This window comes from Camelus bactrianus, chromosome 32, assembly GCF_048773025.1.
Source record: "Camelus bactrianus isolate YW-2024 breed Bactrian camel chromosome 32, ASM4877302v1, whole genome shotgun sequence".
In the NCBI taxonomy this organism is placed as follows: Eukaryota; Metazoa; Chordata; class Mammalia; order Artiodactyla; family Camelidae; genus Camelus; species Camelus bactrianus.
The window spans coordinates 1,304,472-1,321,623 of NC_133570.1; the positions used below are offsets into that span (position 1 = coordinate 1,304,472).

Genomic DNA, 17,152 nt, shown 5'->3' on the forward strand with positions numbered 1-17,152 from the left:
AATGGGGTGAATACTACTGTTCTTTCCCCCACTTCTCAGATGAGCAAAGTGAGGCAAAGAGGTGTTAAGTAACATGACCAAGGGTGCACAGGAAGTAACCGGCAGAGAGACATTCAACCCAGCGGTCAGACCCTGCACATCCTGCTCTTCACCCTTATGCTGTACTTTTGAAGTGAAACAGCCTCAAACATCCCTTCTGTCTCCACATCAGCCAAGAGCCCTGGTGCTGAGATTGAAGTTATCAAGTCCACGAGAGCCCAGCATCCTCCTCTACCTTGGCCTGGAAAGATTTTGAGGAGAATGAAAAGAGAAAGCACCTTGGTGCCAATGCCTTGCACGGTGCATTTACAAAATGATTTAGATGAGCCTGGGAATTCCCACTGAGATACAAGTCACAGCGCTGGGGTCCCACTGTGGCCCCACAGCTAAATCTGCCGAAGACCCAGCTCCACCTTTTACCTGATACAAGGGAGACGGCAGAATTTAGAACAGGAGTTCCAAACCCGAATGCCTACGGGGGCCAGGTAGATGGGGAGATGGGCCAGGCTGGCTGAGTGCTGAGAAAAAGAAATGAAGGGTTGGGTCCCATCAGAAGGAGGCCCCACGGAGCTGTGCAGAGCTGGCTGGAGTGGCTACACCACCTGGTTGTTCGTGAGAAGTCTCAAGTCCAGACTTTTACAGTTTCTAATTTTTAAACTCTGTGTAAGTTAAACAAGACACATCTGTGGGCCATAGTCTGACAGTCGGCCATCCCCGATCCGCTCGGCACAGAAATCAAACAGCTTTACCTTGGTGAGATTCAGTCCTGTTTCCTCCGAGAGGGATTTATTGGGTAAGCTGAGGGACACATTTTGGAGGTAATTCAAAACAACTCCAGCACTCTGGAAGTTCTTCCTCTCCTCTGTCAAGTTGGTTATGATGGGATGGTAGGCATCGGTGGGCGGCTAAAAGAAATCAGTGACATTTAAAATAAATTATTTAGGAAGGGTGGTGGGTAGAGATCTCAGTGGTAGAGCGCACGCTTAGCATGCACGAGGTCCTGGGTTCAATCCCCAGTACCTCCATTAAAAAGAAAAATATTTAAGAAATCAGAGACCTGAGTTCCTATTAAGAACTAAAGCCGAGATGTTCTACAGAAGTTCAGTGCATCCTCTGGGTCTTGTGCTTCTTACACTGCAATAATAAGAGTAATAGGACCTACCGTACACCAGGCACTCTTGTGACTGTTTTACATATGCTAACATTTCATCCTTACAACAGCCTCACGAAATAACACACCCATTTGACAGACAAAACTAAGCATCAAGACACTTGCGCAGAAATGACTGGTGGAACCGGGATTTGACCCCAAGCAGATGGTTCTAGAGTCTGCTCATTCGCAATTGACATTAAAGTCCTCGTGGAAGAAAAATTGTTTGATCACAAATGCTAATTCCAGAGGGGAATGCTTTCTAAATGAATTCATCCTTTCCTCAAACATCAGGAAAAAATGGCATAAGGGAGGGGGTGGATGTCGCTCAGTGGTAGAGCACATGCTTAGCATGCACGAGGTCCTGGGTTCAATCCCCAGAACCTCCATTAGTAAACAAACAAACAAACAAGCAAGCAAGCAAACCTCATTACCCACTCCACCCCCCAAAAAGGAAGAAAATGGCAAAGGAAGAAGTCAAGCATCAAGGCCAGCTCGTCCTCGCTCTGTGCTCACTGTGCCAAGTGCACCAGCAAACAGGCTCAGTGTCCAGGTGTCCCCAGACAGTCTTGGCTACTCCGTGGAGGCACCTGAGGCTACAGGCCCCGGGAAGCAGAGGGGCTTCCCTTTAGTCACTCTGAGCATCAAGAATTAGTGCCAAAGTCAGCCTCTCCTCCATGTATTATTTCCTCCCAGACATTATCCTGCCAGTGAGGGAGAGCCAGGCTGTCTAGTGCGACTCCCACTCTGCCCGCATACAGTCCAAGCGAAAAATCAGCAACAAGACATCACCAAGATGGGGGACAAAAGATAAACGTGTCTGCTCACCACGGTGTTTGCTGTGGGTGTCATGAAGAGGCTTGGTGGTGTTGAAGACAAGAAGACATGCTTTCCTGGAAAAAATCGATAATGCTTAGTTAGTGACTAAAACATGGTCACCAGGTTCACCCTCAGGAAGGCTTGTCCTTGTTCAGAAACCTACTAGCTTCAGACGCAACTAAGCCAGCCTGAGAATGTTCTGAGGAGGAACATTGCTGGGAAGATCAGGGCTAATAAATTGGCTGGATGGCTAGATGGCATGGATTTTCCCAGGTCCAATTATTTTTCTATGTATAATCTAAATTGCTTTGCAACACCCATCATGCAAGTCATCACAGAAAAAGATGATTTTACACAGGCTTTTTGCCGATTTCAAATAAATAAAGAAGCAGAGGAAATGGATTTCCTTTGCGTCTGGACTAGTCGGAGATAAAATACAGAGCTCTGTGAACCATTGGGCCGGGACAGACAGGAGACCTGGCCACCTCCCCTCCCAGCGAGGGGATGCTGGAGTGGACCCCAGTGACGTGGTGGGGGGACTATCTTCCTGAGCCCTTGCCACCCCGGGGAACTCTAATTGTTCTTTCTATTAAAGACCCCATTTGGTTAACTACGAACGATTACAACAATGAAGGCATCTCAGGTCAAAGACTTAGCCGTGACTTGCTGTTTTCTGCCTGTTTCCACCAACGATCCCTAATCTTAGTAGTCCCTGGTGAGGACACAGACTTGGCTAGACACGCTGCTTCACTGCTGGAAACGCCTCCGGTAGCTTTCGGTGGCCTGAGGAAGTGGCCTCATCACCCCCCTCGCTGGTTCCAGAAGTAAATGACCCCGTGGGTGGGGGTCGGGCTGGGTAGCTGGTGAGAGCAGAAAGCGTGACACTGCTGGGCAGCCCAGGGCCCCAGACTCTGTTCTCCAAGTCAGAGTGACATTTGCTCCTGGGAGGCCCAGGAGCCCCATCAAATTACATTTCACTTGTGAGTCCGGCAGAGAAAGTGGAGGACAATGAAACTCTGCCCGCAGCCCTGCTCCTCGCACCGCCGCTCACAGTGACGCGCACGCGAGACTCAGGTGAGAAATGAGTCTGCCGTGTCCTAGGTCAGCCCCGGTTCCTGGGTGGCTCTTGTTGTGTGAGCATCTGGCTGTGCTGAGTGTGTTCCTAGTGTCAAAGAGGCACGCGTTCCAGTCCTGGGACTCTGAAGACAGCCTTCCACTCCCTCTGCTTCCCTACAAAAGGAGGAGCCCTCCATCCCAGTGCTGGAGGGAAGCCCCGCCAGGGTGGCAGTGGATCGGCACTCCACCTCTGCGTGACTGAGAGAGAAGGAAGGCCACCCCATCTGGACCGATCCATCAGAAAACAGCACCTGCCCGAGCTACCAGGGTCAGGAGAGGGCCCCTCAGGACAGGGCACGTGCAGCCCCTGCCCACAGCTCCACGTGCACACACATCTTTGTGCAAAGACCAGGGTCTAGTTCCTCCTGTGGACACAGCCCCATGGCAGGCTGGATTTCAGCCCCAGTCGTCTGTCTGAGCACAGCAGCTGTGAACAGGCTGAGCTGGCTGACAGAGCGAAGGCCCCAGAGCCCCACGGGCAGCCCTGCGGGGGCTTCAAGGGCCCCTTCTCCTATGATGCTTTTCATCATGGCCCCGTCTTCAGAACCAAGTCCCCAAGTGGCGTGGGGACCTGATGGGTCCAGTTCTGGTTCAGCAAAAGTGAGGGCACGCGCCCCCCGCCCCCCACACCAGGATGCAGGAATGTTAACAGAACACTTCTCCTGAGTCCCCCAGAGACTCGCACAGCATCCTCAAGAAGCATGGAGGGCGAGAGTGAACGGCACAGATGCGATTCAGCAGCAAGGACTTCCTGACACGCTGTACCACTGGGGGAGGGTGGGTACTGACGTGCCACATCCCTGAGCCTGGGCATGTCTTGGTGACGAGGGTTTGCTGGGACGGCCACAAGAACCAGCAGCGGTACGGCCTCTTCCTAAGGCTGCTACAACAGCAAGCTATCGCGAAGGCAGGATTTGTTTGAGGCTCTCAGTAATGCAAATACAGATGACATCTTGGTCTCAAAGTGACAAATCTCTGACTCTTAGGCAATAAAATGCAATAGGCTGATATCCTTTCTTTCTCCTAAAGAGAGGTATATTTTGTCCTACTGACCAGCCTGGGCCCTTGGACTCTTTAATCAATAAAAATTAATAAGAGGGCAGGTGAGCAATCTAGGCAAAGCCTCCTGATGGCCACTTCTGAGGTGCTGGGAGCAAAGGCAGAGGACTGCACACGGTCCTTGCTCACAGCACCACCAAGGGGGTGGGCAGGCCCCTAAGCCACCCCTCTGGCCTGATCGATCAATCTGCCCTCACCCTCACCCATGGGGCCAGCTCACGGCCTCCCCACCACCCGCCTAGGGAGTGAGCAAGGGAACCTGTTCCTTGTTTTTGCTCCCCGAGGCTGCAGCACGAGTCCCAGTAAAGCCTTGCCTGAATGTCTCATCTGGCCTCTTGTCAACGTCTATTGATTAAAGAGTCCAAGGGCACAGGCCGGTAACACATGTTGTGGGTTGTGGCCTCATCTTAAGGGTCATCATTTGCCCCGACTGCTACTGTGCATGTGTGCGGCTAGTTTTAGTCCCTTATAGTTTCTTTGTGTTCTGTTGCTCGAGGAGAGGTCTGTCCAGGTGCCAGCCCTGCAGTAAAGGGTGTCCGGCCCCAGGTCCCAGCCTGTCTCACTACGTCACTTCTGTGAAAAGGAATGAATTCTGTTTTCTGGGTGAAAGATGGAATTGTCAGAGCTTCCATGGACACAGGCTGTTTCGCTTGCACAGCAGCTCTTGAACCCAGCAAACCTGACCGTGTGTTGGGGAGCCCCTTTTTCTCTTTGTTTTGGGTGAGGCTGACCCCACTGCCATTTCAGGGGTGGGTTGTGACCCAGGCTTAAGCCAATCGGGGTATTCTACACCCGCAGCCACAGCAATTGGTTCGTGGGAAACATACGGGTCAATCTGGGCCAATGAGAGTGATGGTCAGCAGGTAACAGAGGAGAGACACACCGAGTTTCCTGCCAAGGTTGCTGGAGGATGGAACCCTGCGGGGAGCCCGTCCTGGCAGCACAAGAAAGCAAAGGAAGGCAGAGTCCAAAACAGAGGTTTCCTGTGACATCATCTGAGACACGAAAGGTCACATGTTATATGGTCCATTTATATGGAAAATCCAGAGTAGGTAAGTCCATAGAGACAGAAGGTAAACAAGCGGTTGCCGGGAGCCAGAAGGAGGAGAAGTGGGGGGTGACTGCTCGTGGGTGCCTGGCTTCCTGCTGGGGTGATGGTTGCCCAGTATCATGGATAGAGTGAGGACCACACGACTGCACGCTGTAAAATGGTTGCATTCACGTTATATGAGTTTTGCCTCAGATTTTTAAAGGTGACTTCCCAAGTCCCACGGCTCGTCGCGGTTGAGTGAGGATTTAAGCCAGGTCCACCTGTCCCACAGGTCCCCGACCTGAACCACAGCTCTGTGCTGAGCGGGGGGGGGGGAGGGCATCCTTGGGGCTCCCCAAGGGCCCATCGCCGAGTCTGGTATGAAGGGACGTGTGGTAAACGCCATTTGTGTCATTTGTGGATCGCATGCACTAATGGGCCTGGAATATTTGCTCCCCAAAGCTTTCCATAACCGCCTACCACAGACACCTCGAAACCTCCCCAACGGCCAGCGGGAGAATACTCATCTCCGTGTGTTTCTGGGAAACCGTTACTTAGTTCCTCCATCCTAGGGAACAGGGGTTCTAGAAAAACCACTGCCTTTGAGGCTCACCAGGACCCATCTCAGCCTGCAGTCCTGACGGCTGCATCGGGACGGGGGAGAAGAGAAGCGCCAGGAAGGGGAGGCGGGTGGGAAGGGGACCCCAGGAGCCGAGGTCAGGCCTGCCCGCAGCCCCCCCTCCACTGACCAACGGCGGCCGTGAAGTACATGGCGATCTCATCCGGAGTCAGGGCCCGCTCCCAGATGATGAACTCGTCAAAAGCTCCGTTCTCGTAGCCCTTGGTCTGGTCCTGCTCAGATCCTATGACGAGGTTGACGCTGGGCTCCCCGTAGGCGTGAGACACTTTTCCACTTGGGTCTGATGTGCTCAGGGTCCCATTGACGTAGACCTTCAGACCCTCCTTGGACTTCCATGTAAACAGCACGTGAGTCCAGTAGGGGCCTGGGAGAGAGCAGAGATGCCTTCTGAGGACGCGGGCCCAGTGCCAGCCCGTCCCCCCATGGTTATTTCAGTTGTAAGCACCGTTCCCTCTCTCTTTCCTTCTTCTCTTTCTTTTTCTCTTTCTTTCTTTCATTTTCATTTACCAAGCAACTTTTGTTTTGTTTTTCTGGGGGGGGGGGAGGTAATTAGGTTTATTTATCATTTTTTTTTTTAATGGAGGCACTGAGGATTGAACCCCCGACCCTATGCATACTAAGCACGTGCTCTACCACTGAGGTGTGCCCAGCCCGATATTTCTCTTTCCTATGATGGCGGGGCACTGCTGCCTTTGGCTGAGTCCTAGTGTGGGTCATAATATCCACCTGACTTCCCTCAGTCCTTCGCAGCACCAGGAAAGAAATTGCCCCCACCCCCCAAACGCCAGAAGCAGTTCCAAGAGACCCTTGGCTATTTTCAATTAAATGAAGTAATAACTAATGGTCATAATTTGTTCAAAAATATTTTTTTTAACCCAGCCTCGGCCATCACAGTGCAGGTCAATGAGACCTCTTGGAGGACCCAGTTCAGCCCACAGACCACTGGTACCCATCCACCCTGGCCCTGACCTCGTGCCAACCACCATGGCAGCTCCAGGGGAGGCCAGACCGGTCCTGGCTCCATCAGGACCTTCCATCAAGGAGCCTTTGCGTGACTCATCTCTCCAGCATGAGAACCACGTTCACCAACAAAAAGAGAGTCCGCCGGACTTTGGCGGCAGCTTGCCCCACAAATATTTGTGCAAGTGTGTGTCTAGACGCCCTCACGGACTTGCTGCTGGAAGGGGCACTTTGCAGGGTACAGATTACCCGAGCCAGGCGGTCAGCTTAAGTCACCCAGCAGCTACCCCCGGCTTCGTGCTCAGGCTTGCCCAGCTTTCTAACTGTGAGTCCCCAGAGCGCCCCTGGATCCTAGACAGGCCCAAAGCATCGCTTGTCCTTGAGCGTGGAAGCAAGAACAACAAGTCCCTTCCATCAACAAACAGGACCACACTGCCCTTCTTAGTCTCTAGTCTGGCCTGGGCCCCCTCACCACGCTACCTACAACACTCTGAGTCCCCGGGCCCCCTCCCCGCTCCCACTCCAGACCCCAGCCTCCCCCAGCTGCCTGCCCTGCACCTCTGCCTCAGGCCCGGCCGTCCACCCACGACACTGCACCCCGGAGAAAATCAGAGTCATCAGACAGAACCATGCTGCCCTGCCCGCACCCTCCCACCTGGCCCAGAGCATCCCCCCGAGCCCCAGGCCCCCACTGCCCAGTGCCCGCACACCCCTCCTCCCGCTCTCCTTTCTCCCCCAGTCGTCACCCTCTTTTCCAAAAGCTTCTTTGCATCATCTTCTAAATACTTCCAAGTCTGTACCACCAAAACGAAGGAGGCGGGGAGAAGGAGGAAAAGAAAGATGCGGGGGTGGGCGGGGGATGTGCAGGAAGAGGCAGAAAACAGACACCACTGTGCTGAGCCCTTTGCAGGCAGCATTCCATGTAATTTCCCCCAAACTGGAAGCTAAGTAGCACTCATTTCTTCACTGTCCGGAAACCGAGGCTCAGCACATTAAGCAACATGATGCAGAGACACAGTCGGGGGTCAGAGGGAACCCAGACACCCAGCTGCAGGACCCAGGCCCTTAACCCACCACGGGCATCTCAGCAAAGGACGCCGTCTTACCCTGCCCAGTTTCCCAAACAGCCCCTTAGAGGGAGGGCTCATGTGCCCGGAGGCCAAAGGAAGAGCGCGCTGCCCCTGGGGTCCGTCCCCTCCCTCGTGGGCGGTCCTGCCTCCCCCTCCTCCCGCCTCCCCCTCTTCCCGCCTCCCCGCACCCCTCTGGCCGCGGGCACCCTTACCTGGGGGGCTGAAGGTGGCCGCCCACGTCATGGAGTTCTCCCGCGCATACAGCTCCACCGAGCCCTTGCCGCCGCTGGAGCAGACTTTGAACCCGTTGGAAATGACCTGACCCCCGTACGCAGAGGGGGTTGGTCTGGACTGTTCTCCTTGGGTCTTCCAGAAAAAAGAGAACGTGACCCCTGAGGACAGGAAAGGCGATGGGTCAGTGTTCATGAAAAGCTGAGGGGATTTAACCTCACAGAAGCAGATGGTTCTCCTGGTTCTTTGAAAAGGCATTTTTTTCCCCCTCATTCTAGAGACAATGTATGTTCAATTCATAAAATACAGGCAACACCACCAGGTGATATTTATCAAGAGCCCGCTAAGTACCAGACACTTTTCTGAGAGTTTTAAATATTACAGATCCTGGTTTTCATCCCCATTATGCAGATGAAAACACTGAGGCCGGTTTGCCCAAGTCACTGAACTAGAGATGGACTCCCTTCAGATTCAAACCCACTCTGACCCCACAGACATCGTCTGTTGAGGGAGCTCCTCCAGAAACCTATTTGGCCAGTTTACAAGGCACGTGTTTTAAACTTACTACACCATAAACCCCCTCCAATGCCCATACCTACACCTTCACATCGCTATTGTTTTTATCTGCACAGCGTTACCTTCTAAGCAGGAACTCTAATTTTTTTTTTAAACAGCAACCCTCCCAGAGCGGGGTCTTACAGTTTCCTTCAACTCTTTCTTTTGCAAACAGCACTGGAAGCTAAGCCTTCCTGCACACGTCAGACGACATGCCTTCAGGATTAACTCCCAGTAGTAGGGAGTCTCTAGTCCAAGGGGAGACCCAGTCTTAAAGGTTTTGATACCGATGGTTGTCTGTTTCCAACACAGTGGGGCTCACCGGGGCCCTGGCAGCCAAGGTCCCTGTCAAGACAGCCAGTCTGCAGACGCTGGCGTCCTGGGCCCGGGCCCCATGCTCCACGTGGACTGAATGGTCTCCACTCAAACGGGAGCAGGAATGAGCTGGCTCGTTGGTTGGTGTCTCTCCATCACCAGAAGCAGGTGGAGCATGAGAAGCAAGTCCAGCTTATGACGGTGAAGACCTGGCGCCACGATCACCTTGCAAGCCTGGGGGCGGGTGCCCCCACCGCCGCCCAGCGACGGGTAAGAGCCTGACCGCGATAGAGGCTCCAGACGTCGCCTTTGGAGCCCTGAGTATTTTGCTCTGCTTCTCCACCGCCGGTAACATTTGTCCCTTCTTTGCGTGAGAGTAACTCTGTGTGTGTGTGTGTGTGTGTGTGTGTGTGTGTGTTTGTGTGTGTGTGTGTGTGTACGCGCGCGTGCGCACCAGCAGCCTGCCTGGCCCCGGTGCGTGAAAGCCAGAGCTAGGTCAGGCTGCCCCCGCACCCCCGACAGCCTGGCCCAGGCTCTGGGCGGGGAAAGCGTGTGATGCCCAGAGCTGAGCAAAGCCCACCCGTGACGGGGGTGGGAGGGAAACGCGGAAGACCCTTTGCCCAGGACCCTCTTTATATAAATGGCGCCAAAGTGAGACTTCAGCCCTTACCTTCAAATGAGATTATGGACACAGGCTGAGTCACTGAGTTCAAAGAAGACATCTGTCATCACGTATAAACTTCTGTCCCACTACCAGCCGTCCTGGCTGTAACGCCTTCTGAGTGGACAGATGTGTTACAAGTTGTTCAAATGTCTTGTGACGATGAAATCGTGACAATCACATTGCATGATGCCTTTGTGAGTCCAAAGCCCTGGTATGATTCGTGTAAACATGGCAGGATTTTACGAGCCTGGTTTGGCGTTTCTTTATTTTTTTGCCTTTTTTTAATTGAAGTGTAGTTGGTTGACAATGTTGTGTTAGTTTCTGGTATACAGCACAGTGATGCAGTTTTATATATATATATATATTCCTTTTCATATTCTTTTTCATTATAGGCTATTACAAGATACTGGAATAGTTCCCTGTGCTCTGCAGTAGGACCGTGTTGTTTATCTATTTTATAGTTAGTAGTGTATATCTGTTAATCCCAAACTCCTAATTTATCCCCCACCCCCTTCCCCCTTTGGTAATCGTAAGTTTGTTTTCTATGTCTATGAGTCTGTTTGTTTTGCAAATAAGCTCATTTGTGTCATTTTTTTTAGATTCCACATATGAGTGATGTGGTGTTTTTTTTTCTCTTTCTGGCTTACTTCACTTATGAAGTATGAAAATCTGTATTTTTTAATGTTAAGAGAAATCTCAAAAAAACGGATGGGGCCTACGACTCTCCTTGAGCTCAGAGAGACCCCAGAGGAGAACTCCAGGTCGTGAGGACTGTGTTCTTAGGGTCAGTGAGAAAAGCAGGAAGTCCTCAAAAGTGCCCTGTGATGTGGGTCACCCCAGCAGAAGGATGGGACTCTGGAGTTTGCCCAGGGGTCAGCTGGCCTGTCCCGGACACTCTGTCCCCAGCGCACCCCCTGAAGGCGGTGGGTGGCAGGACCCACGGGCCGGGCATCCCGCCACCTCTGTCCGCCTTGCCCTGCGGCGGCCCAGATTCCAGAAGAACCCCCACCCCCACCTCCTGCCGCACCCCTCCGCTCAGAAACAACCAATTTCACAGAGAAACAAACGAATACAGTGCATTGTGAAACTTTTGTTATGAAACGAATTCCCAGCAGGATTCACAAAAGTCCATTTTTCCCCAAACACTTCGCCGCATTTAAAAATTCCTTTAAGTCAGTCCTGTCTTGGCCAAATGTCTTTCAGCGCTGGGAGAAAAAGACAAAACATTCAATTTGGTGTTAGGTAAGGGAAGAGGGAAAGAAACGATGGTTATTCTAAGGCAAGCTTTCCATTTCTGTTAATCCAGCCTGGAGGAGAGTCATTTCTGTCTGAGGAACAGCTGGTATTTAAATATCAATCTGCGTCTTTGCAGAGTCCTGAAAGGCTCACAGTGAGCCTGCTAATATTCGCATTTTTTTCAGGAACTTTGCTTCCCGCACTTGGGACTGTCAGCACGAAGAGGAATAAATCTGAAGGAGAAATAAGCGCAGTATCGACAAATTGATTCAGTGCTTTTTTTCTTCTTAGGAGCACTGAACCCTAACCCATCCGAAAAATAAAGTGAGGAAAGCTCTTTCTCAATAAGACAAAACAATGAAAAGAAAAAGTACCCAGCTGACACGAGAAAAGATGGATAAATTTGAGTGCATAAATATTATAACATTCTGCAAGGCAAAGCATGTATCATGACAAAGTCAAAAGACAAATGGCAGCCCAGGAAAAAAATGTTTGTAATACATTTAACAGACCAGAAATGAATTTCCTTACTGTATAAAGAATACCTTATAAAGGAAATTAAGTGGAGAAAACTAATTCAAAGAGATACACAGACCCCAGTGTTCAGAGCAGCACTATTTACAACAGCCAAGACATGGAAACAGCCTAAGTGTCCATCCACAGACGACTGGATAAAGATGTGGCGTATGTACGCAATGGAATACTACTCAGCCATAAAAAAAGAATGAAATAATGCCATTTGCAGCCACATGGATGGACCTGGAGATCATCATTCTAAATGAAGTAAGTCAGACAGAGAGAGACAAACATCATGGTATCACTTACATGTGGAATCTAAATTATGACACAAATTGAACTTATTTACAAAACAGAAATAGATTCACAGACATAGAAAGCACACTTGTGGTTACCAAAGGGGAAAAGGGAGGGGGAGGGATAAATTAGGAGTTTGGGATCAGCAAATACAAACTACCTTATGCAGAATAGATAAACAACAAGGTCCTACTATATAATATGAGGAACTATATTAAATATCCTGTAATAAACTATAATGAAAAGAATATGAAAAATAATATATATATGTATGTATAACCGAAGCACTTCACTGTACACCAGAAACTAACACATTGTAAATCAACTGCACTTCGATAAAAAAAATTTTTTTTTTTTAAAAAGAACATCCTGGAGGGGGAAGCTCAGGACATCGATGTCACTTCCGGGCTGAGACCTGTCTTGGACAACGCTTGTCTCAGTCCACTCGGGCTGCTGTAACAAGCATTGCAGCCTGGGCATATTAAACAACGGTCGTTTCCGACAGTTCTGGAAGCTGAGAGTCTGCGACCAGGTTGCCAGCACGTTGGGTTCTTGGCGAAAGCTCTCTTCCTGGTTCTGTCTCCACATGGCCTTCCTTGGTCCACGCACACAGAGAGCCCACGTTCCCGCCTTCTCTTAGAAGGGCGTTAATCCCGTCCCCCACTATGACCTCATCTAACCCTAATCCCTCCAAATATGGTCACAGCAGGGATACGGCTGCAGTGTATGAATTAGGGGGCAGACATAGACATCCAGGCCACAGCAACAGGGTCATTCATACATTCAGTTATTCATTCAACAAACATTTTTTAGCAGCTCATACACATCAGACACTATGAGCAAGGGTCTGAAGACAGAAGTGGCCAGGAAGTGGAAAGACAGACATAAACTGTGGGCGTCCCCACGGTGACAGCTGTGATGAGCACTAAGAGGAGACACTGGAACTGAGCCCTCGAGGTCTACATGGGGGGGACACAAGGTGCTGGGACGTTCCAGGAAGGGCCCCTTCCTACTCTGGGTTTCCCCACGTGTGTGTGTGCCGCTCATGGGAGTTGGAGAGCCAGCTTGGTATTGAAAGAACGCAGTGTTTCCCGAGGTTGACGTTCAAATAGCCTTTTTCTCTCAAAAGATCCTCAAAAGCTTCCCTGCATCCACACCCAGTACTGTGAGAAACCTTCCTCAGGAGGCGCCGTTTGCCAGAAGGCAAGCCCCACGGGCAGTTCGGAGAAACAAAGGAAGGTGGACGGGCAGGTGGAGAGACCCCCGGGGCCCAGCAGGATGTGGCTGGACGGGCTTGGAGCGGGCGCCCGGGCGGACAAGGAAGACTCCAGGGTCTAGCGGAGAGCCCGGAGAGGGAGCAGCCAGACTGCTCAGATGCTTCGTCCTGTTTTGAAAAGCTCTAACCTCAACCCTGTCTCTTAAAACATTCCTTAAAAAAAAAAAAAAAAAACAGCCGAAAATATGAACAGAGACCACAAGAGAGTTTGAAAACAACAAGCATGAAAACAGCTGACCTGTGGGACCGGGCGTGGGAGAGCTTCCCTCTTTATCTAAGTGTTGGTTCCGTTGTAAGAATAACGGGTTATACATCTGTGCCCACCCGCACCTCCAGGAAGAAGTGCGGGGGAGGCGAGGCCAAGGTACCCGAAGAAGCCGCGGTTCCTGCATTTTAGTCGCTCATGTTTTCATCACGTCTGCAAAGCGCCTCTATTATGATTATGAAACACTGTTCTTTAAGTCAACCCATTTTTGAAGCTTGCTACTGGGGTGAGGGTGCAGCTCAGTGGCACAGTGCACGCCTAGCTTGCCCGAGGTCCTGGGTTCCATCCCCGGTACCTCCATCAAGTAAATAAATAAGAAAATAAATCTTAATTACCTCCCTCCATGAAAAAAATAGAAAAAATTTTAAAAGCTTGCTACTTACTGAAGTCTCATTCTAACTAGTATGAGTGGAATCCCAGTTCTGCTCAGCTATCTGTCTTAAAATTAAAACATAACCATGCATTTTGTAACCGCTCCAAGGGCCACCTGAATCATCTCACAGACCTCACGTGCTCCACGGAGGTGCATTTGGAAAATGCTGGACAGATCTTCCCTGTTCACACCCTGCTCTTGTTGAACCCAGACATACAAGCTCATGGAAGCCCCAGGGAACCCCACTTGAGCAAAGGATATGGTCATAAAACTGGGAAACGCATGCAGTGGTCCTTAGGGTGGTATCCATGCTTGGAGGCCCTGTCTGAAGTCTAGACCAAGGGCGGTAGATCCAGGAATACCCAGCCTCCCTCAGTGTCCACATCAAGGCCCACACCAGCATCCTCTCTTGGGGGGGCCAAGGTTGACTGGAGGCTTCCTGGCTTCACTGGCTACCTGGCCATACTCTACGGAAGGTGGCCACCCAAGAAACACTTTAAAAGTCTCCCGTTAACCGTGACACACGAGAGGTCCACAGGGTGGGACATGAAGTCAAAGTTCACAGCTTTCTCCACCACTGGAGCTCCAGTCTCTCTCGTTTCGTTTTCTTTGAGGATGAAATGAATTAATACGTGTAATGGGATTAAAACCCTGACTGGCATGTAGTAAACAATTAACAATCATGGGTCATTATTATGATCAGTCCAACTATGTCTGCCCTCATCAGAGGGTCACATTAAGCAGGCAAACTGGAGGGTGTGGAGAAAAGGGAACCCTCCTACACTGTTGGTGGGAATGTAACTGGTGCAGCCACTACGGAGAACAGGACGGAGTGTCCTTAAAACGCTAAAAGTACATTTACCCTATGCAGTCCCACTCCTGGGCATGTATCCAGAGAAAATTTGTTTGAAAAAATACATGCACCCCAATGTTCACAGCAGCACTGTTTACAACAGCCAAGACATGGGAACAACCCAAATGTCCATCTACAGATGACTGGGTAAAGAAGATACACAATGGAATACTACTCAGCCATTAAAAAGAACAAAAATAACGCCATTTGCAGCAACATGGATGGACCTGGAGATCATCATACTAAGTGAAGTAAGTCAGACAGAGAAAGACAAATACCATGTGATACCACTTATGTGTGGAATCAAAAAAAAATGACACAAATGAACTTATTTACAAAACAGAGACTCACAGACATAGAAAACAAACTCATGGTTACCAAAGGGAAAAGGCAGGGGAGGGATAAATTAGGAGTTTGGGATCAGCAGATACACACCACTACATTCAAAACATAAACCACAAGGTCCTACTATATAGTACAGGGAACTACATTCAATACCTTGTAATGGCCTGGAATGAAAAAGAATATATGTGTGTGTGTGTGTGTGTGTGTGTATAACTGAATCACTCTGTCATACACCAGAAACTAACACAACATTGTAAATCAACTATAAAATAAATGGAACTATATTTTAAAAAATGGGCAAGTTGGATAACACCAAGATCCCAATGACAGCCACCCACACAGGCAAAAATGAAGCCAAGGGCCTCTCAAAGCTGGCCCGACCACGTGCCAGGGGTGTGTGAACTCTCAGCCTTCCGGACAGCTGCATGAGAAGGCAATTTGATTGACTGGTTTTACAGATAAGGAACTCGGACTCAGAGGTTAAGTGGCTGCCCAAGGTCACCGCAGAAAGGATCAGAACTGGGGCTGGAACCCAGGCCGCCTGGCCACGGAGCCCACATTATTACTGTGCTCCGTGTCCACCTGGCCCGATGCCCAAAGGGCCAGGAGCCTGGGATGAACTGGAGGGCAACGTCCAGCACAAAGGGGCCCCCGTGATTCAGTCCCACCCAGTCAGAGTCGAGGTCGGGGGCGGATTTCTTAAGAGAAATTAAAATCTATATTTTCATGTGACATTTTCCTATGTTTCAATGTTGGCAGCTAATTAAAAAATTTTAACTCCAATTTAAAACCAAATGCAGCCAGAGGCCAGAGTCCACTCAGAGGCGTCCAGTCTGTGACCTCAGAGTTCAGATAAAACTTCCCAACAGTTCTGATTTCCAACAGCCATGCTTCCCAGGGGTCCCAGCCCAGTCACCCTTCAAGGGCTGGTTGTCTGGGACAGTCCCATCACGGGACCTCCTGGGACCCTCCCATCCCAGGTGAATACACTCCCGTGGGCAGCTGGAGAGAAGCGGGTCCCACAGACCCAGAGACAGGCCGGGCAGAGCCCGCCAGCCCTCCCGGCCGGGGCGGGGACACGCCTGCCCTCCCGGTTGCCGCGGTCCCCGCAGCTGAGGTGGGGCTGTTTTAAATTTAGAGAAATAAACAAGCCTGCTGTGTTTATAGGGCTGTTGGAACTCAGGAACGGCCTGAGCTGCAGATTTGTAAACCTGGCCACGGTTTCGGACCTCAAAACCATTTCTCAAAACTTGGTCCTGCAGAGGCCAAGACGCCTCCTCTCTCAGGTTATCACCGTGGGAAGTTTTGTTTACTTTTACTGGAACGCACTCCAATAGGGCCCAGCTTCGAGAACAATGAATTCACCACCAGGCTTCTTTGATAAGGCCATGGGATAACCAAAAATCTTTAGGACTTTCAGATAGGCTGCATTAAACTCTTTTTTTTTTCCTAGAAAGAAAAAAATGTTCATTTGTTTCGGATAATGGAACTTGGAGGCTTGAGGCTTGATTTGGATGGCCGGGAACAATTTTCCAGGAAGTTTTGAAACATGGCCCAGATGTCCACTGCCTGAAGCTCAGATAAAGCGACTAGGGAGCATGTTACCTTTCACAGAGAAAAAGAGGAAGGAACAGGCCCCTAGCTTCCCTCTGGCCTCTGTGTGTTCTGTCCGTGGCATCATTTCAACCACAGACCTGCAACCTTTTGCTGGGACAGCTCTCTGCACCGCCCCCCTCCAACCTTGATGGACATAAAAGCAAACCCACAAGCACGGGTCTTAAGTGGGATGGCTGGATCATAGGGCGAGTCTGTTTTTAGTCTTTTGAGGAATCTCCACACTGTTTTCCACAGTGGCTGCACCAAAGTACATTCCCACCAGCAGTGCAGGAGGGTTCCCTGTTCTCCACAGCCTCTCCAGCATTTATCGTGCATGGACTTTTGAATGATGGCCATTCTGACTGGTGTGAGGTGATACCTCATTGTAGATTTGATCTGCATTTCTCTGATAATTAGTGATACTGAGCATTTTTTTGACATGTCTATTGGCCATTCCCATCCGGAGGGAACTCTAATGCAAAAACATACACACACTCCAATGTTCACAGCAGCACTATTTACAGCAGCCAAGACATGGAAGCAACCTAGATGTCCATCAACAGATGACTGGATAAAGAAGTTGTGGTATATTTATACAATGGAATACTACTCTGCCATAAAAAGAATGAAATAATGCCATTTGCAGCAACATGGATGGACCTGGAGATCGTCATTCTAAGTGAAATAAGCCAGAAAGAGAAAGAAAAATACCACATGATATCACTCACATGTGGAATTTAAAAAATA

The 17,152-nt window shown here is 50.2% G+C and overlaps 1 protein-coding gene across 5 annotated transcripts in view; it reads right to left on the bottom strand.

Annotated features, from left to right (window-relative positions):
* Positions 1–17,152, bottom strand: part of ADGRD1 (adhesion G protein-coupled receptor D1) — a 126,496-nt gene that overhangs the window by 92,301 nt on the left and 17,043 nt on the right. For all 5 annotated transcript variants that reach the window (XM_074356660.1, XM_074356659.1, XM_010948361.3 and 2 more), the window contains 4 exons: positions 8,096–8,275; positions 5,963–6,217; positions 2,018–2,082; positions 789–944 (listed from right to left, as the gene is read on the bottom strand). In XM_074356660.1, the coding sequence (XP_074212761.1) occupies positions 789–944; positions 2,018–2,082; positions 5,963–6,217; positions 8,096–8,275 (656 nt within the window). The remainder of the gene's footprint in view (positions 1–788; positions 945–2,017; positions 2,083–5,962; positions 6,218–8,095; positions 8,276–17,152) is intronic.